Consider the following 24,425-nt stretch of genomic DNA (forward strand, 5'->3'; position numbering starts at 1 on the left):
GGGACAGTCCCAGTGTCTCCCAATGAAGTCCCTTGAATGTGTCAACCAGAGTCAAATAGAGTTCATCTTTTGCACCTGCAAAACTTTGGCTACTCAGCAGAAATTAGAAGTTGCATTGTAGACAGAGGGGCGGAGATTAGAAAATATAGGGTGACATCTAATGTATACAAGCCATTGCAAACTTTGTATCAGGAGCACTGTCTACAGACATGCTCAGGTTTGTGATGTTGGTATTGCACTGACTGAATAAACTTCTTGGTTCACACTCTGCCGGTCTGTTTGATTTTTTCCTACTTTTAAACTATAAATCTGACACAACAACCCACTTCTCCAGGGACCACTACACCACTGATAGTACTGTGGGAATAGTTTTGTGGCTTAATGATTACAGTGAACTTCAGATCTACACATGTGGCCTTTTGACCATTGGTTGTTGATAGTGACTGGTTTTCACCACAACAAATGCTTTCATTGTGTCTGGTGAGTATTGTATTAATCTAATCTAATCAAATCTAATCTAAGTCTGGAAACATACAGTCTTATTTAACCTGTGCGTATGTTGACATTTTTAATACAAACCCTTCAATGTGCAACGTACAAATGTGTATGGTTAACAACATTTTATTTTAATATGATATGCAAGAAAATACTAACTACTTACTAACCTTGACCGTTCGGTCATGCCGGGAAATATCAGACTTCAGCTTTGCCATATCAACCTCGCTATCGCTCGGTAGATACGTTACAGCCTCATTCTGATATTTCCCGGCATGACCTCACTCTTGGTTAGTAAGTATTTTCTTGCATATCATATATTAAAATAAAATGTTGTTAACCATACACATTTGGACAATGTTTAATGCAATTGGTAAGGCCCTTTTCAAGTTGATATAATACTGTATCTGTCGTTTTTAATTTAATATAAGTCTTCATGTCATATGTGTATAATTATTCATGTCATTATAACTGAATGTTATTAACTTGTCAGAAGGAACACATATCCAGTTTAAATTCTTCTTTAAAAGTGCACTTTAAATGAATACCATATACCATTACAATAAACAATTGTGAAAAAGTGGAACACAAGTTTAAAAGTAAAAAAGTCTTTACACAGGGATTTCTTGCTACAGAAAAAAAAGGAAAAAGATAAAAAGAGGAAGCTGCAAATTTCCTGAATGTCATAACGTTCTTTGCTGTTGTTTTACAGCCCCTCCTCCACCTCATCCTTATTTAACCACAAAACCCAGAACTAGCACTATCCTCCCACCCTTTGCCACTGCACTGACTACTCCACTTATGAGTTTCATTTGAATTTGTAAAAATGCTCCCAGTGCCAAACTTCAATACAACTTTAAATCTCACAACCACAATTCCTAATAGTGGTGGTGGTGGCTGTCCACCAGTCGGTATTCAACTGGAAGGTGTGATCCTGCCCCCAGTCCTCACCGTTGATGTCATACTGGGGCTGCTGGGAAACATAGTCGCCCTGTGGATATTCTGCTTTAAACTGAAGACCTGGAACCCTAACCACCTGTTCCTCTTCAACCTGGTTATCGCAGACTTCATGGCTCTGTTTAGTCTGCCTCTGAGGATCGACTCCTTGCTCAGGGGCCACTGGGTGTTTGGAGATGGCCTGTGCCGGATCAACCTCTTCCTGATGTTTTCTAACCGCTCAGCCAGCATTGCGCTCATGACCGTGGTGGCCATTTACCGCTACTTTAAGGTGAGAAAAGGAAAACAGACTGCGTTATTATGTTGTGTCAACACTTCTAATGAAAAACCTGAATGTGCTCTTAACTGTCAGAAACTTGTTACATTGTGTATAGGATATAGACAATACCACACAGTAACTGGTTGGTTTCCTAGCAGTTTTGAGGCAATGATTCCCAACCAGGGGTACATTAGATAAGCCGTTGCCAGAGGGGTACGTGTGTGGTAGTTTAGCTAAGCTAAGCTGATGGCAAATCAGTGTGATCTTGTTGGTATAATGACCAGTAAGGTATCTATTTGTAGCTAACATCTCCCACCTGGCTATAGAAGCGGGCAGAGAATTACTATATGCTAAAAGTAACTGATACCCAGTTGAGATTATTGGGCCTCATTCTCGACCTTTTTCTGTAATTCTTCAGAAATGTTTCTTACACGACTTCGCAAAAACAACGTAAGAGAAACGCTTCCGCTGCATTCCCGCACGCTTGAAAATGTGTTCACAAGCAGCCGAAGTCTTCTCAGCTGGGTTCCTTCCGAATAGTTTCTTAGATTGATGCGCGTTCTTGTGAGAGTGGATTTGCATACATACACGCCCTGCCAGCTCCTTATTAGGAGACGCAATTTTAGAAATGTGTGCTGTCGCAATCTCCCGAATCCACATCGTAACAGGTGTTCATTAATAAGGTGGAGATATTGTATAACGTTGAACGTCCGAAGTCCGTAAAACACATTTAAGTAGTCACTTTTTTTTTTTAAATCGAAAAATAGGCACCATAGGTGTGAAGACCGGTCCCAAGTACGAGTATAAATTGTAGTCCGTCCTTGCATCCGAAATGGCCACCATTGGAGTGAAGACTGGCCACCAGTAGTAGTATAAATTGCAATGAATTCCTCCTTTTGTTCTTAGAGATTGAGCTTAGTGTTTATTTATTTATTCACTTACATTTGCAGTGTTCATGTCATTCACAATCAGTCTCTTAGCAGACGCGGCCTTTATCCAAAGTGACGTAGCCTACAAGGGAGAGAACAGTCAAGCTACGAGCCATATAGACCTAGTGTAACAATAAACACTACCTCGTAAAATTATGACTATAAATGTGAAACGTAATTGTTAATGATACAAATATTCTCGTATTTATTATTATCATAATTATTTTAATCCGAGGATGTCTGTAGAGTTGACGTGAACGCAATCACCAACGGGTTCTCACAAATTCGCCCGTTAACCCTTTTACTGTAATACGGAGTTTTTTCAAATGTCATTCCTCAACGCGATTCCTCAAATAACCACAAGAGATGGCCCGTGGAATCCCATTTGAGAAGATTCCGGTAGAGTTACGACTGCTATTTCGAGTTCTGAAAGTTGTCTGAAGTTCAGAAGAAAGCACAGAAGAAAAAAATAACGAGAATGCAAATGTTTTCATAAATGTTTCCGAAGTGGAGTTCCTTCTGAAATCCTTCGGAAAGTCTTCCCAACTGCTGTCGAGAATGAGGCCCATTGTTCTGAAGCTCAATTCAAAGGCTGTTGTCTGATTTTCTAGGAAGGAAATATATAGCAAATAGCAAACTTTGGTCAACCCATACCAATTTCCGGCTTAAAATACCAACTTCCAACTTAATGAATCAATTTTTTATGTTTCAAATGAAATTGTAAAGATAAAACAACTCCCGTTTTAAGTCACAAACACTTCTGATTTTAGACAAGCCCACTTCCTGTCTGAACCCACCCCTCCGAGGGTACATATTGAAAATTCATGATGGTTGAATATAGATCTTTTTGCAATGCCCCACGATTTGGATCATACCAGGAGCTTTGTTTTTCATTGAGTAACCGTGTGGGCTTTTAAATGACCGTGTGTGTGTGTGTGTGTGTGTGTGTATATATATGTATTCAAATGTTAATTTCCTGAACGGCATGCCATAATATATATTAATACTAATATAATATATATTAATACTATATATATTATGGCATGCCGTTCAGGAAATTAACATTTGAATATATATATACAAAGGTCTGAATAGATATACAAAAGTCTGAATATACTGTATATACAAAAGTCTGAATACAAAAGTCTGAATATATACATAAAAATCTGAATATATATACAAAACTCTGAATATATATACAAAAGTCTGAATATATATACAAAACAAAGTCTGAATATATATACAAAACGAAGTCTGAATATACACTACCGTTCAAAAGTTTGGGGTCACTTTGAAATGTCCTTATTTTTCAAAGAAAAGCACTGTTTTATTCAAAGAAGATGACATTAAATTAATCAGAAATACACTCTATACATTGTTAATGTGGTAAATGACTATTCTAGGTGAAAATATCTGTTTTTTAATGAAATATCGTCATAGGTGTATAGAGGCCCATTTCCAGCAACTATCACTCCGGTTTTCTAATGGTACATTGTGTTTGCTAATCGCCTTAGAAGACTCATGGATGACTAGAAAACCCTTGAAAACCCTTGTACAATTCTGTTAGCACAGCTGAAAACTGTTTTGCTGGAGAGAGAAGCTATAAAACTGGCCTTCATTTGAGCTAGTTGAGTATCTGGAGCATCACATTTGTGGGTTCGGTTATACTCTCAAAATGGCTCAAAAAAGATAACTTTCATATGAAACTCGCCAGTCTATTCTTGTTCTTAGAAATTAACTCTTTCAGGTCCGGCCATGCAAATATCAGTACCACAGTACTGATGACGTAATGCCGCTGTTTTATCATAACCTAACATAGAAAACGTAAAAAAACTGTTTGTGTGACATGGAGGTAAGCCAATGAGAAAATGTCTTCTATCTGTGTTTGAATGGTACACGAGATGGGATTAGTTAAATTTTATGTCAGTCTTGCATGACATAATTTGGCACCCGTATACTTTCAAAATGGCGTCTTTACCGAGACGAGCAAGACCATCGAAATCATGTACTTTGGATGAAGTTTTAGCTATTTTAGATGATGAAAACAATAAAGGAGAGCCAGACAGTGAACCAGAAGGGATGTCAAGTTGTGAAATGAGTGAATTAGACCATTAGCTGCTAAATTATCTGGAATCGTCCGAAGAATTTAGCAGCTGATGGTCTAATTTACTCTCTTCACAACTGGGTGCCAAGTTGTCATTCGAGGCTGACATAAACTGCTTTGAAGTTTGGCACAGTGATGAATATCATAAACAGTTGATAATTGAAAAGCAACTAACAAATGTAGAACTATAAGAAATTGTAAATGTACATATTTAGCTAATAGTAGTCCATATTGTCAGATTCAACTATTTTACGGCATAGTGACATAGTGACAAAAGTGTCCTGTGCCAGTTCTGGTTATTGAATAAGGATGAGAGCTTAAAATAAAGTGCACTACATGTCAATTTAACTTTTTGCTTTCAAATGTTTGGGATTCACTACTATTTTCTATGTTCTAGCCCTGTTTTACTGAAAATATGCGTCACGGAATATGCTAATTAGGCTTATATTTGCATAAATTAGCATAATTCTATACATATATTTTTAAAATCTAATTTACCAAATATTAAATCCCAGTTGTCATGGATTAAAAAAAGTTGAGTATGACCAATTGTGTTTCAATATTTAATTTATTATTGATGTTTGAAACAAGTTATCCATTTTCTAGCAATTTTGCCTCGGACAGGAAAGAGTTAAGGCTACTCCATGCGAGAAATTGGGAAGAAACTGAACTTTTCCTACAGCGGTGTGTACTACTCCCTTCAGAGAACAGCAGAAACTGGCTCTTACCAGAGTAGAAAGAGAAGTGGGAGGCCCCGGTGCACAACTCAGCAAGAAGACAAGTATATTAGAGTGTCTAGTTTAAGAAATAGACGCCTCGCAGGTCCTCAACTAGCAGCTTTTAAATGGTACCCGCAAAACGCCAGTGTCACCTTCTACAGTGAAGAGGCGACTCTGGGATGCTGGCCTTATAGGCAGAGTGGCAAAGAAAAAGCTATATATGAGACTGGCCAATCAAAAGAAAACATTGATTTGGGCAAAAGAACACAGACATTGGATAGAGGAAGATTGGAAAAAAGTATTCTGGACGAATTTAAAGTTTGAGGTGTTTGGATCATACAGAAGAACATTTGTGAGATGCAGAACAGGTGAAAAGATGCTGGAAGAGTGCCTGAAGCCATCTGTCAAGCATGGTGGAGGTAATGTGATGGTCTGGGGCTGCTTTGGTGCTGGTAAAGTGAGAGATTTGTGGAAGGTAAAAGGGATTTTAAATAGGGAAGGCTATCACTCCATTTTGCAACACCATGCCATACCCTGTGTAGAGCGCTTGATTGGAGCCAATTTCCTCCTACAACCGGACAATGACCCAAAGCGCATCTCCAAATTATGCAAGAACTATAGAAAGAAGCAGACAGCTCGTATGCTGTCTGTAATGGAGTGGCCAGCGCAGTCACCAGATCTCAACCCCATTGAGCTGTTGTGGGAGCAGCTTGGCCGTATGGTACGCAAGAAGTGCCCATCAAGCCATTCCAACTTGTGGGAGGTGCTTCAGGAAGCGTGGGGTGAAATTTCTACGGATTACCTCAACAAATTAATAACTAAAATGCCAAAGGTCTCCAATGCTGTAATTGCTGCAAATGGACCCTTTTTTGACGAAAGAAAAGTTTGAAGAACACAATTACCGTATTTTCTGCACTATAAGACGCACTTAAAAGCCTTTAATTTTCTCAAAAAAAGACAGTGCGCTTTATAATCCGGAGCGCCTTATATATGGATTCATTCTGGTTGTGCCTACTGACATCAAAGCGATTTTGTGTGGTAAACCGCGCTCTGTCAATCAGTGCGGGCACATGATGGCAGCACTCCGATCCTATCCGATTCTCTCCATGGGGTCTCCATGGGGGGTTAACTGCTCTATCTCAAAGCACATGGAAGTGACAAAACTAGATCAGCTCAAATCAAATGCGGAATGTTTACATCTGCTACCGTTGATTATACAGTAAATACGTTGTGAAATGAAACAAAACCGTTGATTATACAGTAAATACGTTGTGAAATGAAACAAAAACACACCACAGTTAAAGTTGTATTAGTATTGATTGATTCACATCGATATGAATGGATTACATGACTAACAACGGGTGGAAAAGTAATAAGAAAATATTTGTTCACTGAATTAGCGCGTTCTGTCCCAAACAGTTGCGTTCCAGTTTCTAGGTTTCACTTTCGCTTTCAGTATTTCAACGTAAATGTGAGGGAGCACAAGAACTGAGCGTCTAGCAGCGTTTATCATATCATATACATTATATATGATGCATGTATATGTCTGTGGGCACGATCTCAAGCACGTGCAAAAGTTGTTGTTGTCCAATTTGAATCAGATACGAGAGACACATGCGCGCCCAGTCCAATTACCAGCGGAATCGAATCGTGTGTCTGGGGGTTTACATCGGAGTCCAGTCGGACTCAAGTTGGACACAATGAATCTAGTTCTGGGGAGTCACATGTGTCCAATATCCAATTTAAATCGGACTGAAATCGGAAATTGGACGCATGTGTCCACACTGAATGTTTTAGAACTTTGATAAACTACAAAGCCGCACCGCTTTGTTTGGTAAACAATATAGCCGCCGCCGTAATATATACTGTGCTTCACCATAATATTTCAGTGTGTGAGTAAAGTGACCCCAAAATGGCACCTGTCAAGAGACATGCTTACGACGCGGGCTTCAAACTTAAGGCTATCAGTCACGCAGAAGAACATGGGAATAGAGCAGCTGCGAGAGAATTTAACATTAATGAATCAATGGTACGAAAGTGGAAGAAGATGACCTGCGCCAAGTGAAGAAGACCACACAGGGTTTCCGAGGGAACCAAGCGAGATGGCCACAGTTAGAGGACAAAATTGAACAGTGGGTAATTGAACAGAGAGCAGTATGTAGAAGCGTCTCTACAGTTTCTATTCGACTGAAGGCAACAGCATTAGCATGGGACATGGATATCAATGACTTTCGAGGCGGTCCTTCTTGGTGCTTTCGTTTTATGAAAAGACGTAATCTCTCCATCCGCACACAGACTACCGTCTCGCAGCAACTGCCAAAAGATTACGTAGAAAAGCTGGCCTCTTTCCACGCATACTGCAAAAGCAAGATCAATGAAAAGAAGATCAGGCCAGAGCACATCACCAACATGGACAAGAGACCGTGTTAGCAGGAGCACTACTAAACACAGCAGGAGTCCAACACCCCCTTGTGGTGTGGAACAGATATACAGTACAGAATACATCACAGTCAATCATACATACTTATGTCAACACTCCCACTTATGAGTGACTTGTATCCTGTACAGCTTTTAACAATCAGAATAAACAAATACAGAATTAAATCAAAAACATATTTAGAATTCATCAGATGCTTACACCAAACTGACTCCTGGAAATTTCCTCAGTTTAACCTTTGAGACAGGCTTGGTCGTAGCATCTGCTACCATCTCATCTGTTGGACAATAAACAAGTGTCATCTTCCCATCTTTAATGGTCAGTGGCGGTCCGTGCATTTCACGACTAGGCCTTCAGCGATGTCCTACACGATGTTAAACTGAGTGAATCCACCTCCTAATACCATCATTACGACGCCATGGCTCTCGAACCATTATATTTATACAGAAAGGCAGTATAAGTGAGCATTGCATCACCTTAACATAGTCGAGTACAACAGACTTTATTAATATTTCCGGAGCATTTAAAATCAATACACCCGTATTAACAATACATTAAGAGTAGTAAACTCTCAGTAATATGATCGCTTGGATATTACGGTCACAACTTAAAAATAAAAGGCGATTTTCAGGGATTAGTCTACAAAGTTTTATTAAGTCCACCGAAAGTAGCCTATGTGAGCTTTAACAAGTTTGTCCATTAAACATCGCATTGTCCCACCTGCAAAGCAGTTTCATTAAACTTCCCATCCTCACGATATCCAGTTTTTCTTGAAAGTTCCGTCTTGAAAATGGCGTTGTAATTGTATCAAAAACTGGAATTATCAAGTTGGTGTAAACTAGTTTATTTGAGTTGGTTAATGTAATTATATTTAGTAGTAGGCCCAATGTCGCCAACTCGAAGGCCCAATGTCGCCAACTCGAAATCTGATTGGTTGTCACAACTGTCTGTTTCAGTTCATTCAACTTAAATTAACTGAAACAGCCAGTTGTGATAACCAATCAGATGTACACGGGCCTTCAATGTGAATTCTGAAGGCCTCATGGAAGATTTCTGTTCTCGGGGAAGATTTCTTGGAGCATGGCAACACATGATAGTTGAAATATTATTGGATGAAAGCTCTAAAATAAATTAACAACGCTGGAAGCTATGAAATGAAGATAATGGACTTAGGGGAATAATTTAATACATATTTATGAAAAGAAAATATTAAAATTAAATGTATTTTATTATATTTATTTTCTGATGATGTTTAGGCCAGCAGAGAAGGCCTTGAAGGCCCTGACGGACCACCACTGTTAATGGTTGACCTTATGAAGTGATACTTGATGTCAACATGTTTGCACCTTTGTCTGCACACAGGGTTCTTCACAAGTGCAATAGTGCCCTGGTTATCCTCATGAACAACAGTTGGAACATATTCATAGGAATCCATACCCTTCAGTAATTGCTCTAGATAGATACACTCCTGTATTGTTAGAGTTAAAGCCATGTATTCGGCTTCACATGTAGATAACGCTACTGTGGGTTGCTTTTTACTCTTCCATGATACCAGTGAGCTGTCACTGCTCATGCTCACACAGTAGCCAGACGTGCTCCGTCTGTCGCTGGTGTCTGCATCCCAATCTGCATCACTGTATGCCCAAAGGCCTAAACCATCGCTGCTTTTCTTAAAAGTCAGCTGCTTGTCAGTAGTACCTTTAAGATAACGCAGTGCATGTTTGACTGTCACCCAGTTTTCCTCTGTGGGGTTTGCAAAATGTTGTGATAACTTGCTTACCACAAAACATAGATCAGGTCTCGTACAAGTAGCTAAGTAGATGAGACTACCTGGTGCATCGTCAGGGTAATCAACCTTTTGTTCACATGGTGTGTCACGTGTTCTGCACTCCTGCATATCAAATCGTTTGAGAATCTTCTCAGTATACCTCTGTTGTGACATGGTTACACAATCGTCAGTCTGACTGAAGTCTATGCCTAGAAAGTGTTTCAGCCTGCCTAGGTCCTTCATCTTAAACCTGGTGGAAAGCATTGCCTTCACCTGCTCTAGACTTATTGTGTTGTTTGCTGCGATGATGAGATCATCCACCCAAATGACAATAATCACCTTCCCTCCCTGCGTTGACTCTTTTGTGTACACACAATGATCTGCTGGGTTCTGTGTAAAGTTGTCATTTACCAAGCATTTGTGTAACATTTCATTCCAGTTACGTCCCGACTGTTTCAAACCATAAATTGACTTCTGTAATTTACACACTAGATTGTTTACCCCTTTTTCATAACCTTCAGGTTGTTCCATGTAAATGTCTCGGTCAATGGGTGCGTGTAGATACGCCGTCTTTACATCCATTTGGTGTAGTACCAAGTTCTCTTGTCGGTGAGACACACCTGTGCGTCTCCTCTGCCTTCCGACAACCCGAATGTCCGCCTCCCGTCGGCCAGCTCCATGCTGTGGCTCTCCGGCTTGAATGTGCTGTTGAAGGACTTGAACCGGCTCCTGTCGTTCAGCATGTGGGATGTCGCGCCAGTGTCGACGATCAGCCCTTTTCCCTCAATCTGCCGCTGCTGCGCTGGCTTGCAGGTGTCCTCGGTCTCTGCCCGGAATGTGAAGTCGACTCTCGCGGGTCCCCGCGCCTCGATCCGTCCACCATTCGCTGCCCGACCGCCACTGCTGCCACCGCCTCTGCTACTGCCACCGCCGCTGCTGTTGCTGCTACCACTGCCGCTGCCGTTGCCACCACCGCCGTGATCTTCAGCGCGAGCACACCTGGACCTTTGTGCACGCTCTTTCTTCCTGCAGGCGTTGTCGCTGTGGCTTGTGCTTTTGCAGGAACCGCACCAAACTTTTCTTGTGCACTCATCTTTTCGATGTCCCCTTTCACCGCACCGCCAACATGCCATCTCTGTCGAAGATCCGCTGTTCTTTTTCTTCAGTGCTGCGCGAGCCTTCAGCACCCTTTCTCCCGCCATCTCGGCTACTGGCTCAGCATCCTCCGACGCCTCGAAGTTTCACAGCTTAGCCTTGAACTCCGCCAGTTTCATCTCCGCTGAACCGTGGGTTACCATCAGCGTAAACGGCTTGTAGTTCTCTGGAAGTCCCCGCATAATCATAGCCATCATCAACCCCTCACTCGGCGCCTCGCCTGCACCTCTGAGCGCTGTGAAGATCTGCTCTGCCCGGATAATGTGCTCTGTCACAGTCTCTGTGTCCGCTTTCTTCAGTGAGGTTAACGTTATGTATAACGAAACAATCCGTGGCCTACCTTTGCCAATGTACTGCTCTCTCAACACTTGCAGACTCTCGCGTCCCTTATTTTTACAGTCTCTGAATATCAGTCCCAAACTCACGTTATCCAGCAATGGCGCCAACGAACAGTAAGCATCAGCATTCAGCTCCTCATCCTTGGCTCGTTCCTCAGCCGTCAGCGGTCCACCAGGCTCGTTCAGAATAGTCTCTTTCATACAACACAGCATCTGTTCTTCCCAGAGCTCATATTCTTCGGCCCTACCGTCAAACATCAGCCACTTTGCCTTTTGATGTGCCATTCTCCTCAGCTTTGTTAGCTTGCCGGTTCTACCGCGCTAACTAGCTAACACACTTTTAGCTGACTAGCTAACGTTCCCCTCCACTTTCCGTTGTTGCAACTATCGTCGTCGTTACTGGGCCCATAACCTGTTAGCAGAAGCACTACTAAACACAGCAGGGGTCCAACAGTGCAACAACAGAAAAGTAGACGAGACGAGTTTTACTCTTCAGCCTCAAGGCATATTTATTTTATAGTGAATAACGAAACTGCTCTTCCAGCCTTCATGTTGGGAGCGGGCCAAGAGAATGATCAAGTCCAGAACATTCAAAATTATAGGGGGCATGACGTCACAATCATATCACATCTCTTATCAAATTGATAACACCCCCTTGTGGTGTGGAACAGATATACAGTACAGAATACATCACAGTCAATCATACATACTTATGTCAACAGACCGGATGGCTTTTTCCACAAATCTCCGTCCCTATTGATCTGCGACTCCATGCGCGCCTATCTCACCGATGCTGTCAAAAACCAAGTGAAGCAAACTAATTCGTTGCTTGCCATCATTCCAGGTGGATTAACTAAAGAACTCCAGCCGTTAGATATTGGTGTCAACAGGGCGTTCAAAGATAAACTGCGAGCTGCGTGGGATTAGTGGATGACAGAAGGCGAACACACATTCACCAAGACAGGGAGACAGCGCCGAGCGACTAACGCTACTATCTGCCAATGGATCGTGGATGCCTGGGCTAAGATATCAGTCTCAACTGTGGTCCGAGCTTTCACGAAGGCCGGAATCATCACTGAACTGCTAGGTAACAGCAATGACACTGACTCCACTGACTCGGATAATGACGAGAGGGATCCGGGGATGCTGGATGCTTTTTGGCAACAAACATCAAAGGTGGGTTTGGCGTAGACAGAAAGATAGCCCTACAGAAAAGCACCTCATACCCAATGTGAAGTATGGTAGCGGATCTTGATGTTGTGGGACTGTTTTTCTTCCAAAGGCCCTCAACATCTTGTTAGGATACATGGTATCATGGACTCCATCAAATACCAGAAGATATTAAATGAAAAAACCTAACAGCCCCCTCCAGGAAGCTTAAAATGGGCCGTGGTTGGACCTTCCAGCAGGACAATGTCCCAAAGCACACCTCAAAATCAACACAAAAATTGTTCACCGACTGCAGAATAAAGGTTTTGCCATGGCCATCACAATCCCCCGACCTAAACCCCATAGAAAATCTGTGGGAAGAGCTGAAGCCGAGTCTACAAGCGTGGACCTCAGAATCTGAAGGATCTGGAGACAGTGCCGATTCTAAAATTTTTTACATGGGGTGGCAAGTTGAAATTCAAGGGTGGCATATCACACACACATTTTTTTTGTAGGGATAGGCGCGCTCTACTATAAAGGCGATTTTGGGTGCGAGTAAAAGACTGTTTACTTACAGTAGAAAAAAAACGCACTCTCAAGCTTTTCTCATTGCTATTTCATTTAGACCAGTTTATTCACAGACGCGTTTTGTCACACTGACGATGTCTTAGGCCAAAACACGTCTGTGAATAAATGGTCTAAATTAAATAGCAATGAGAAAAGCTTAAGAGTGGGTTTTTTTCTACTCTAATATCACACACACATGCCTCTATATGTATTTATTTATACAATTCCAGATAGTGAAACCAGACAACAGCAATGTCTTGCCAAGAGTATAGATATTGTTACAAAAAGCCAGAACAAATATTTGTCTTTTTTAATAAGACTTAAAACACTGTCAGATATTATATTAACATATTCAGCAGCAAAACTTTCATGACATATTTCCCTTCATAATGACAAATATGTTTCTAAATGGCCAATTCAATTTCTAATGGCTTGTTCTGTATGTATTGGGTTATCACATACAAAATAATTTATACCAAAGCTAGACTAACTAGCTAGCGAAAGATAGGGTGTACAAAAGAACGCACACTTTTTACTGTTACTGAGTTAACTGTAGGCTACATGACGGAGTACCTTAAAAACAGCCAGAAAAAAAGCCTTTTTGTGACAAAAGGGTTAGTGGTATCTAAAATCTGATTTCTTAATGATACGTAATGAAAATAAAAACTTCAATAACATTTTCTGTCAGTCCACTTTACTGTAGCCTACTTAAGACATTAGTAAGACGTTGGTTAGCTAAGCTAACAGTGGTAGTTTCAAGGTTAGCTAGCGCAAGCAAGCTGTATAGCGAGCTAGCTACAGTATGCTACCGATTTTTGCAAGCTAGCAATTAAATAAACGATTGAAATTACAACGGAACTGTCTATCACATAATAATAATAATACATTTTATTTGTATTGCACTTTACAAATATGACCAGCCATCACATTTTCTTGATTCACGATTCAGCAGTACTGTAGATTCTTTTATCACTGCAAGTCTACAGTAGGCTTGTCTCAAGTTTGTTTTTTAGTTTCTCTGTTAATTGATGAATTGCCAACTGATTGTGCTCCCAATTCTTGATGATTAATTTCAGGTGTGTGTGTCATGTGACATTCTATATAAGCTGATGCACCTGCACAAATAAATTGATTGAGTGTTTTCTCAGAAATGCTTCCAGCGTGTTATTTGTCTTCCCGAGTTTAAAGAAGTGTATACGGTATATCTACCAGTCAAGCTCTGTTCAACAGGTTATGGGCCCAGATGCGTTTGACGTTTGTGCACAGAGATATCCGGCGTGAGTAGGCACCGAGAGACATTTGGTTGTGAGCGAGTTTGAATACGTGTCTCACGGATTGGAGTGCCAGCACCATGAGCGAACGTACAAGTTCACGTTGGTCTCGTCTTGTTTTTGACGGAGACGAAAAAAACTATGAACTGTGGGAGACTAAGTTTTTGGGCCATCTGCGGTTGCAGAAATTGAAGGACACAATTTTGAATCCACCAGCCGATGGCGCGGAAGAAAACGCACTGGCTGAGGATGCGGAGAAGAACGCGGAAGCGTACGCGGAATTGATCCAATTCCTTGATGACAAAAGTTTGTCTCTGGTCATGCGAGAGGCAGCGGATGACGGACGTGCAGCGCTCAGGATTTTACGCGACTATTATGCAGGCAAGGGTAAGCCCCGCATTGTATGCCTGTATACAGAACTGACGTCCTTGCAAAAGATGAGTTTTGAGAGTGTGACTGATTATGTCATACGCGCAGAGACTTCAATCACAGCACTGCGTAATGCTGGAGAGGTTTTAAGCGATGGACTATTGGTTGCAATGATTTTGAAGGGGCTGCCAGAATCATTTAAGCCTTTTTCTATTTTTATCACTCAAAGTGATGAGACTCTCTCTTTTGCCGAGTTCAAGAGCAAGTGCGCGCAGAACCGAGAGCGGGGACATTGTGTGTTTCCGTTGTGGCCAGAGAGGTCACAAGGTAAGAGACTGTCAGCGTGGTCAACAGTGGTACAGCCAGGGCGAGAATACCGCACGGCGAGGAGGATGGCGACAGCGGCAGCAGGACAACGCTCGCGGAGTGTCCGAGGAGACAGATGACAGCACCTTCGCGTTCAAGCTTGTGACCAGCGAGCCAGGAAGCAGTGTCACCAGAAAGGGCCTGATGGTGGACACCGGTGCGACGTCACATATCATCACTGACTTGGCGAAGTTCAAGAGCTTCGATGACCGATTCCAGTCCGAGACGCACTGCGTGGAGCTGGCCGATGGCACAAGCTGCATGGGGGTCGCGGAGCGCAGAGGAGACGCCGACGTGTGTCTGGTCGACAGCAGGGGGCGCTGCCGCATTTCCACACTGAAGCGGGCGCTGTACATCCCCTCGTATCCCCAAGACATCTTCTCCGTGAGAGCTGCAACTTCGAATGGGGCAACGGTGATCTTCAAGGAAGGAGAAGATGTATTGCAGTACAGAGACGGTACGAACTTCCTCATTCATGAGCATAACAGACTGTTTTATTTGCCGACTGTGCCAGTAAACAATGACTCTGATGATAACTGTATGAGCTGTCATGATATTCAGACGTGGCACGAGATTTTCGGGCACTGTAATTTTGATGATGTCATGAAGTTAGAGAATATTGTGAATGGAATGTCAATCAGGGGTAAAGCATCCAAATCCATGACATGTGAAGTGTGTACTCAGGGCAAGTTCACTCAGAGCAGGAACAGGAAGCCTGATGTGAGGGCCAAATCAGCCTTAGAGCTGGTTCACACTGACTTGGCAGGCCCCATTGACCCAGAGTCCAAGGAAGGGTATAGGTATGTAGTTTCCTTTACTGATGACTATTCGAGTGCAGTATTTGTGTACTGTCTAAAGCACAAGAGTGACACTGTAGAAGCCACAGAGAGGTTTCTAGCCGACACAGCCCCATATGGAAAAGTGAAGTGTATCAGGTCTGACAATGGTACTGAGTTCACAGGGCAGGGTTACCAAGCCCTACTGCGTAGGAATAGAATAAGACATGAAACATCAGCACCATACTCACCACACCAGAATGGCACTGCAGAACGTAACTGGAGAACCCTTTTTGACATGGCTAGATGTATGCTCTTGGAGAGCCAGTTAGCCAAGGAGCTATGGCCGTATGCAGTCCAGACAGCAGCAGTGGTGAGGAATAGATGTTTTAACAACCGCACCAGAGAGACACCTTACTTTATGCTGACAGGAAGGAGACCTAATGTCTCCAGGATGCAGAAGTTTGGTACTGTGTGTTACGCCTATAGGCAGGACAGGAAGAAGCTAGAGTCAAGGTCTGACAAAGGCATCTTTGTTGGTTATGACAAGAACAGTCCAGCCTATATGGTCTACTACCCTGACCGCAGGAAGGTGATGAAGCACAGACTGGTGAGGTTCATGTCCTGTGTTGAGGGACAGCAGACTGATGACATGTCAGACGATGACAGTGGTGTGCAGTCTAGCACAACCAGACCTGATCCTGACAAACCCGAGCAGAACGACATCCCAGAGGCTAGGCCAGGTCCAAGCCAAATAGCCCTACAGACAAGTGAGGTCAAGCCAGAATCCCAGTCTCCACGGAGATACCCTGCTAGAGAGAGGAGGAGGCCAGACTTCTATGGGATAGATAGTGATCAGGTTCAGATCAACATTGATTATTGCTACAGGATGGTTTGTAATGTACCTCAGACGTTCAGAGATGCTGTGACTTTATCCAACTCAAGAGAGTGGGTAGATGCAATGGATGAGGAGATGAAGGCACTGAGGGATAACAAAACATTTACTCTGACCACCTTACCTCCGGGCAAGAAAGCAGTGGTGGGTAGATGGGTGTATACTCTCAAAACCAATGTTGATGGATCTGACAAGTACAAGGCCCGCTATGTAGCCAAAGGATACAGTCAACAGATGGGTGTAGACTATGGAGAAACGTTTTCTCCTACTGCTGACCTAACTAGTGGGAGAGTTTTGATGCAGAAAGCTGCCCAAGAGGATCTGATCCTACATCAGATGGATGTTAAGACTGCCTACCTACATGCACCAATTGATTGTGAGATTTATATGGAACAGCCAGAGGGTTATGATGTAAAATCACAGACAAATGAGAAGATGGTGTGTAGACTAGAGAAGTCACTATATGGGCTTAAACAATCAGGTCGAAACTGGAACAAAATGTTGCATGACTATCTATGTGAAAACATGTTTGTACAGAACCCAGCCGATTACTGTGTTTATGTTAGAGAAACCGAACATGACCAGGGGCCGGTATTTCAAAACTTGTAATCCAGATCAGAATGATCCGGATAACCAAATCCCCCTGTTCTCATCCACGGATCAACCTGATCTATCCCGGTATTTCAAAACTTTGCCAGATTGGATCAGAGTGATCCTGATACCGGCAGATTGGGATGTCCAAATCCGTCCCGCCCCCTGGATCACAGACAGGAAACAGGAAATGGACCAAACATTTGACAAGAAAAAGGAGAAGCTAGCTCAACTATTGTCTCTAAATTAAAGTATAATCTTGGCCAGTGTTGATGCGTCCTTAGACTACATGAAGGGCAATCATTATATTGAGTTAACCAATAAAGTAAATCATCACAAAGTTGAAAGAAGAGCTCGGCGATCTCTAATTAAGCAGAGTTTGCGCTAATGCGAGCTAACGCTGCTCCATTGACTCCTGTGTTAAGGAGCTAACAAGCTAGTAAATAGGCTAGCGTCTGTATGTCGCGGTCCACAGTCCATTTGAATGCATTCACTCGCAAGGCATTGTGTGTAGATTTCAAAATGTGTTGTACATATCTTTTTAGGAAACAGTTGTCAACTAAAGGGACAGCCCTAAAACCTTAATATTAGTTTTTCTTTACAGATGTCTGTGGGAAGAGAAGACAGCCAAAACTGTTACTTAAATAAGGCCTTAATATTCAAACTTTCGCTGTGTTTTCTGAAAAAGAAAGGAAAGTGCAACGAAAATAAACATTGATCAAACATCAGTGAATTACTGTATAAAACAAAAAACTTTGGGAGCAGTTACACCTAAACTGTTCAAACCTTTACATGTAATCTCCCTCAAATCCACCTCTGAGGTGGGATCAGGGTGATCCTGATTTTAAGGATCAAACTGATCCAGATATCCCACTTAAATTTTGAAATACTCAACAGCAGTGTTTAATCCAAATCAAAGGCAGGATTGGATTCCCAAATCTGAATCTGAATCTTCAGGATCAGATTTGCTTTGAAATACCCGTTTTTAGGATCTGATCAGGATTTAATCCAATCCAGGAGGATTAATCCTGTTGGATCATTTTGAAATACCGGCCCCAGGTGATCATACTGATCTGGGTTGATGACCTGGTTATTGCAGCCAGTGATGAGAGAGCTTTAAAAGCAGTTAAAGAGATGCTTACTGTGAAGTTCCAGATGAAAGATTTGGGCAGACTGAAGACATTTCTTGGTATCACTTTTAATCAGTGTAATGGATGTGTGACCATGTCACAGCAGAGTTATGTTGACAAGCTACTTGACAGGTTTCATATGCAGGATTGTAAACCCAGGTCGACACCTTGTGAACTAAAGCTGTATTACACTGATGATGATAAGCTAGATGACCCCAGAAAATACAGAGAGGCAGTGGGTAGCCTTATCTACCTAACCTCATGCACCAGACCTGATCTGAGTTTTGTTGTAAGCAAACTGTCACAGCATTTCAGTGAGCCGACAGAAGAGCAGTGGACAACTGTTAAGCATGTACTGAAATATTTGAAGGGCACAAATGACAAAATGTTGTGTTACAGAAAATGTGATGGGCTAAGGTTGTTTGCTTACAGTGATGCAGATTGGGCAGATGATGCAACGGACCGACGCAGTACTACTGGTTATTGTGTTAGTCTGAGTGAAAATGGTCCTCTGATTTCTTGGAAGACTAAGAAGCAGCCAACTGTAGCACTGTCAACTTGTGAGGCAGAGTATATGGCTTTGGCCGCCACCACACAAGAGTGTCTTTACTTATCTCAACTGCTTGAACATCTTGATGACTGTCTGTATGATGTACCTAAGATTTTTGAAGATAACCAAGGTACAATTGCATTAGCCAAGAATCCAGTCAGCAGACAGCGATGTAAGCACATTGATATCAAATACCATTTTGTGAGATCAACTGTTAATGACTGTAAAGTTTGTTTGGAGTATTGCCCCACAAACCAGATGGTAGCTGACCTGATGACAAAACCAGCTACTAAAGCAAAGCTACTGACTTTTTCCATGTTCCTGTTTGGAGTATAGCCAGTTAGGTGCAGTTGGTTTCCATGTTTGTTTGTTTTTGTTTTCTTTTCTTTTATGATTTATGCTTGTCAATAATGTGTGATCAAGTGGGGGTGTTAATTGATGAATTGCCAACTGATTGTGCTCCCAATTCTTGATGATTAATTTCAGGTGTGTGTGTCATGTGACATTCTATATAAGCTGATGCACCTGCACAAATAAATTGATTGAGTGTTTTCTCAGAAATGCTTCCAGCGTGTTATTTGTCTTCCCGAGTTTAAAGAAGTGTATACGGTATATCTACCAGTCAAGCTCTGTTCAACATTCTCAAATGCTTTCAAACCGTTTATTTCCTTCACTGGAATGTACTGTAGTGGGAGACAGGCAACCGGAGCAAAGCGGACTCATGGACTCAACCATTTTACAGGAGAGGGGGAACTTAAAGATTTTAGAACAAGTTGCCAAAGAGATCAACAGCTTAAGTAGCAAAAATATAATACCATTCAATAAATTAATAGTATATTACAGGAGACACTTCTGACAACCCGGGTGGCAAGTGGGGTGGCAAGCAAATTTTTTAGCTGCCACCCCTTGCCACCCCGGTGGTTTCGCCACTGTATGTAGGAATCAGTGATGCGCGGGCACGTGTCTAAATGACCCGCGACCGCCAGGCGTTTTTGACTAACTCGACCGAAAATATGAATTATTAGAATGTTGTACCCGCCCCGCTTACTATTTAAAAAAAAAAAAAAGTTGTTTATGCTGTTGTTTAGCTAGCGGTATTTGGTTATGCAAAACCCAGTAGGCCTACAGATATTGCATTAAACGTGTACAATGACGTTAAATGCTCAGCTGTTTGGCGTGGGGAACCAGCATTATTAGTTTAGCCTATGCCTATTGTTTTCATCCCGCAGCTTTCATGCAAAAGTTTATAAGGATTTCCGTCAAAGTGGATGCTCCGTTGAAACCCTCCCAAACACAAAGGCAGGAATAACATATTTCAAAAAACTTTATTCACGTCAAATAGGTAGGCCTAACCTAGGCTATAATGTGCATTTGTGCAAATAAAAAATAGGCTACACAAAACGAAAACTGAAGATGGCCTATTTGATAAGCCTAACCTGGGCTGAAACAATTCGATTTGACTGTGAAGGCTTACCGGTGCCGCATTTGTGACGGGCCATGTTGGTCGTGCCGACTTTGTGGCTGTCGAACTTGTACAGTGTATCGCACGAACATAACGTAGCCGGCACTAATGTCATCTTTATCAATCACCTCTGCAAATGTTTCCCACACTTTGCTCTTTCGATTCTCATGTTTTTTGAGTTTCCACCCTCCTTTCTTTAATTTCTCCCTAACCTACTCCATCTCCTTTACTGCCTACATCAACTGGCGCGAAGAAGGGACACGACATCTCCAAGTGCTTGCCACGCGCAAGGTCGTGTCCCTTCTTCGCGCCAGTTGTCATGCAGTCAATGATGTCTAATTTGTCTTTTATAAAATGTATGTTTACAATATAATTAAATACAAACGTTTCGTCAGGAGTTTTTTATTTATTTATTTATTTTCACCGGCTCGACCGAATGCGACCAGAATATAATTAAAAATATTTTTTGATGACTCGTCAGCGCGGGTTACCGCTCATTTTGGATCAGCCCGCGCATCACTGGTAGGAATGGTCTCAGATCCCGTGCCATGTGTTCACCAACCTCATCACGCATTATAGGAGAAGACTCAGAGCTGTTATCTTGGCAAAGGGAGGCTGCATAAAACATTCAATTAAGGGGTGCCAATAATTGTGGCACACATTCACTAAGGGTGCCAATAATTGTGGAGGGCACTGGTCCTTCATTAAGTCAAACGATGCAAAATGAACGTGTTATTATTGCATTTTTAGCGAGAAATCAATGTTTAATTTTAGCCATATAACAGAAAAACAGTATTTCATGAAGCAGAAAACAAGGAATTATGAAGATTTTGACGAGACCCCAATCAAAGTCAATGGGCAGCTTGCCTCTAAAAATATCTTTCGTGAAGACAACAAATGGCGGACACAGACGGATTGAGCGCTTCAGAGTTCAGAGTTTTGTATATATATTAATGAATTGTGGCACACCTGTTTTGGAGAATAATATTGATTTAATGACAACATTTTCTAAGCGTGGTAGTCAAACCATCTTAGCTTAACTGTTTAATATTACATGGGGTTTGATTTTGACAACACGTCACTTACCTTGAACATCAAGGCTTCCTACTGATCATATCATGAAGTGTCTGCACTTACTGGCGTATATTGCGTAAATGTATCAGTAATGGATAATGGCTAAAATCATTGGCTAAAAGGAATGTTTAAGATGAGATAGTTAGCAAAAAGGTTGATTTCACTTGCTAATAGGTTGAATTCACTGGCTAACAGTAACGTATGAACTAAATGTTATATAATCAATTGAAACCATTAGGTAATAGTAAAGAGAGAACCATTTCAGGAACTGGAAGAACCAGATTCTAAATTTCCAACTTTGTTTCGATCCAGAAAATGAGGCCCCTACCCACAATGTATGACAAAATCCATTGTTAGACCAAGGCTAGTTGTGGAAAACTCCATTCTGGACTGTGAGCTTACGTCCCTGTTAGGGCTGAGGTGGTGCGCACGAGCACAAACTTTCCTCTTCTTTCTCGTGACAGCTGCCAATGCGAGTGGACGTGCATTCAATGCATCATGCTAGCATAAAGTAAACGTTGTGTTGCCGTGTGCGTTACCGACAATGTAATTCATGCTCCTGCTAGCTTTACATTCTTTATGTGAATGTTTACCAGTACTAGCTGTTATAACTAGTCATTTCTCGCAGACTTGTTCTAGCCTGTCTACGACGCTAATACGAAGATCCAATTGTTTTGATATCGCTGGTAGCTTAGAGTTCAGACTGCCAGGTCGTTTGTGATCATATAGTGCCATCTTGTGGTAAAGTAATGTAACAGCATCGTTAGTACAGTGTTGCTGATACACTTAGTGCAGATATTAATATATTATTATTTCAGTTGGTTTGCATAGCAATTCTGTTTATATAATTCATTAATAGTGAATTGTATATTATAAATTATTCATAATTGATAGGTAATTGCATATATTTATGTATACTGGTACCGATTGCTAATTACATATTTATGTTATATTCTGTATTTCTTTATTCTACAGAAACCACATGAACACTTACTAACACATCTTTTAATGTTTGATTATTCCACTGCAAGTACTTAATGCACTCGATCAACCCGCTGGAGGTTAAACACAAATAAACCTGTTTCTACTACACCTGAAGGTTGTGGCTACTCTCTGACCGGAGTACGTAGTCAGATAAGGGCAAACCAGTGTGTAACGCATACGGACTTCACACTAGTGAAACATAAACTGGTTCATAAAGAGTGCGTTCTGTGACTTTGTAAAAATCTAAATGTTGTATCGTCTCTGCCCTCTTGTTCCAGGTGGTCCACCCTCACCACCGCTTCAACCGCATGACCAAGCGACAGGCTGCGTTCGTGGCGCTGTTTGTCTGGCTGTTGGTTATCAGTCCTCGGGTTCCCATGCTGGTCTACAACCACATTAAGGGCAGCGGCAACAACACTCAGTGCTTCTTTTTCACTTCTTACAAAGAGGCGTCCCGCGTCATTATCATCCTGGTGGCTATGCACCGCATGCTGACGGTGCTGGAGTTCATCTTCCCACTGGCCATGCTGCTGTTCTGCTCCATCCGGATCTCCTGCTTCCTTAAGGCACGTCAGATGGGAAAGGCTGACAAGGTGCGCAAGGCAATGCGAGTGTGCGCCGCCATTGTTGCAGTGTTCATGGTGTGCTTCCTTCCCACCACAGTGACAACCATCGGAGTGTGGGTCATCCGCTCGTACCGTCCGTGGGACTGTGCCGCCTTCTACACCTTCACCCAGCTCACCATTGTGTCTTTTGGGCTGAATTTCCTGAACTCAGCACTAGACCCCATTGTCTACGTCTTCTCCAGCTCCATGTTCAGGAAGGCCCTGTTTGGTGCGTTGCCCTGTGCCATGCGCTGCGGACAGAACGCAGGCGAGAACATGTCGTCTCTGCCAGGAACTCAGTCAACCACCCAGGAGGAGCTGAAATCCATGAGGGCCAGTGGGGACACCTAGAGGACGCCAGGGAAGCACGGCCTGCTCAGAATACCTGACCTGAGATGTGAACCTCTCTATAACAACAGCAAACACCTCACGTAATTAATTATATTCCAATTCTAATAATAAGTGGCGTACCTTATATTTTATCGTGATTATGGTGACAGGAAAGCTTTTCAATGTTATAAAGTTGTAGGTTTCTCGCTTAACAGTAGCCTATTTCAGGCTGCTAAGGGACAGAGGTCATTGTCATGGATGTATTTTGTTAAGTTGCCATTTGAGCAACTGCTTAATATTAAAAAGAAAGGGAGGCCGTCACCAGATTTAGCTTTAAAGCATAGTTAACTACTGCTAGCAATCCGTGGTTTACCACAGGGTTTGCAGATTTGTCTAATTTGGTGAGAATAATTGGCACACACGAGAAATCATTAAAATACCCATTTTATATCTAGTCTTAAATTAGAGGAATTTGGCTAAGTAATTGCCATGACGCCCAAAAACACAATAGCTAGGTAACTAAAAACTGTTACCATTAAAAAAAAAAATAAGTGTGGTGTGGTACATGGGAGAGCAAGAAGTGGCATTTCATGGGCATGATGAATCTGCTCTTAGTCTGAGCAGGGTTCTGAACAGGGATGATTTCATTGAGCGTATTGATGCCAGAGAGTCATAGATCCTTTCGCCTCATTGAATAAGAGTCACGGTCGTATAGGTTAGTTTGGCTGGATCCGTAATTATGTACCAATTATTCAAGTTTGTGAAAGAGACTGTTTCTTCGACTACCATGGTATGAAGAGATAGTCTAGTTCCCGATGTTCAGTTTATGTTGTACATTGTACTTACAGTACCGTCAAGGCAGCCCATTTGTCCAATCATTCATAATTTAGATCTCCTACACAATCCTACACAGCATGCATGGCAAGACATATGTTACCTGGATGAAATCATTCTTAGTTTGATTTTTGAACTTTGATTTGGACAATAAAATGAACAATATTACATATTATATATACTGTATATATTATTATATATATATTACACACCGTTACTGTGACATGTTGCACCGTAATGCAAGTTTGGCACCATATTGTTACAGATTGTGCACCTTTAGGAAATGTATTGTATTGGGGTTCTCTAATAAA

General features: G+C 41.9%; 1 protein-coding gene across 1 annotated transcript; it reads left to right on the forward strand.

The window, feature by feature from the left end:
* Nucleotides 1-1,321: 1,321 nt before the first annotated feature.
* On the forward strand, nucleotides 1,322-23,301 carry LOC308375966 (hydroxycarboxylic acid receptor 2-like; the record flags this gene model as incomplete). Its single annotated transcript, XM_080852192.1, has 2 exons — nucleotides 1,322-1,723; nucleotides 22,624-23,301. The coding sequence occupies 2 exons, from the start codon at nucleotides 1,322-1,324 to the stop codon at nucleotides 23,299-23,301; spliced, it is 1,080 nt and encodes a 359-aa protein (XP_080708318.1).
* Between the last annotated feature and the right edge of the window lie 1,124 nt (nucleotides 23,302-24,425).

The sequence above is a fragment of the Sprattus sprattus genome (genome assembly GCF_963457725.1).
Source record: "Sprattus sprattus genome assembly, chromosome: 15".
In the NCBI taxonomy this organism is placed as follows: domain Eukaryota; kingdom Metazoa; phylum Chordata; class Actinopteri; order Clupeiformes; family Clupeidae; genus Sprattus; species Sprattus sprattus.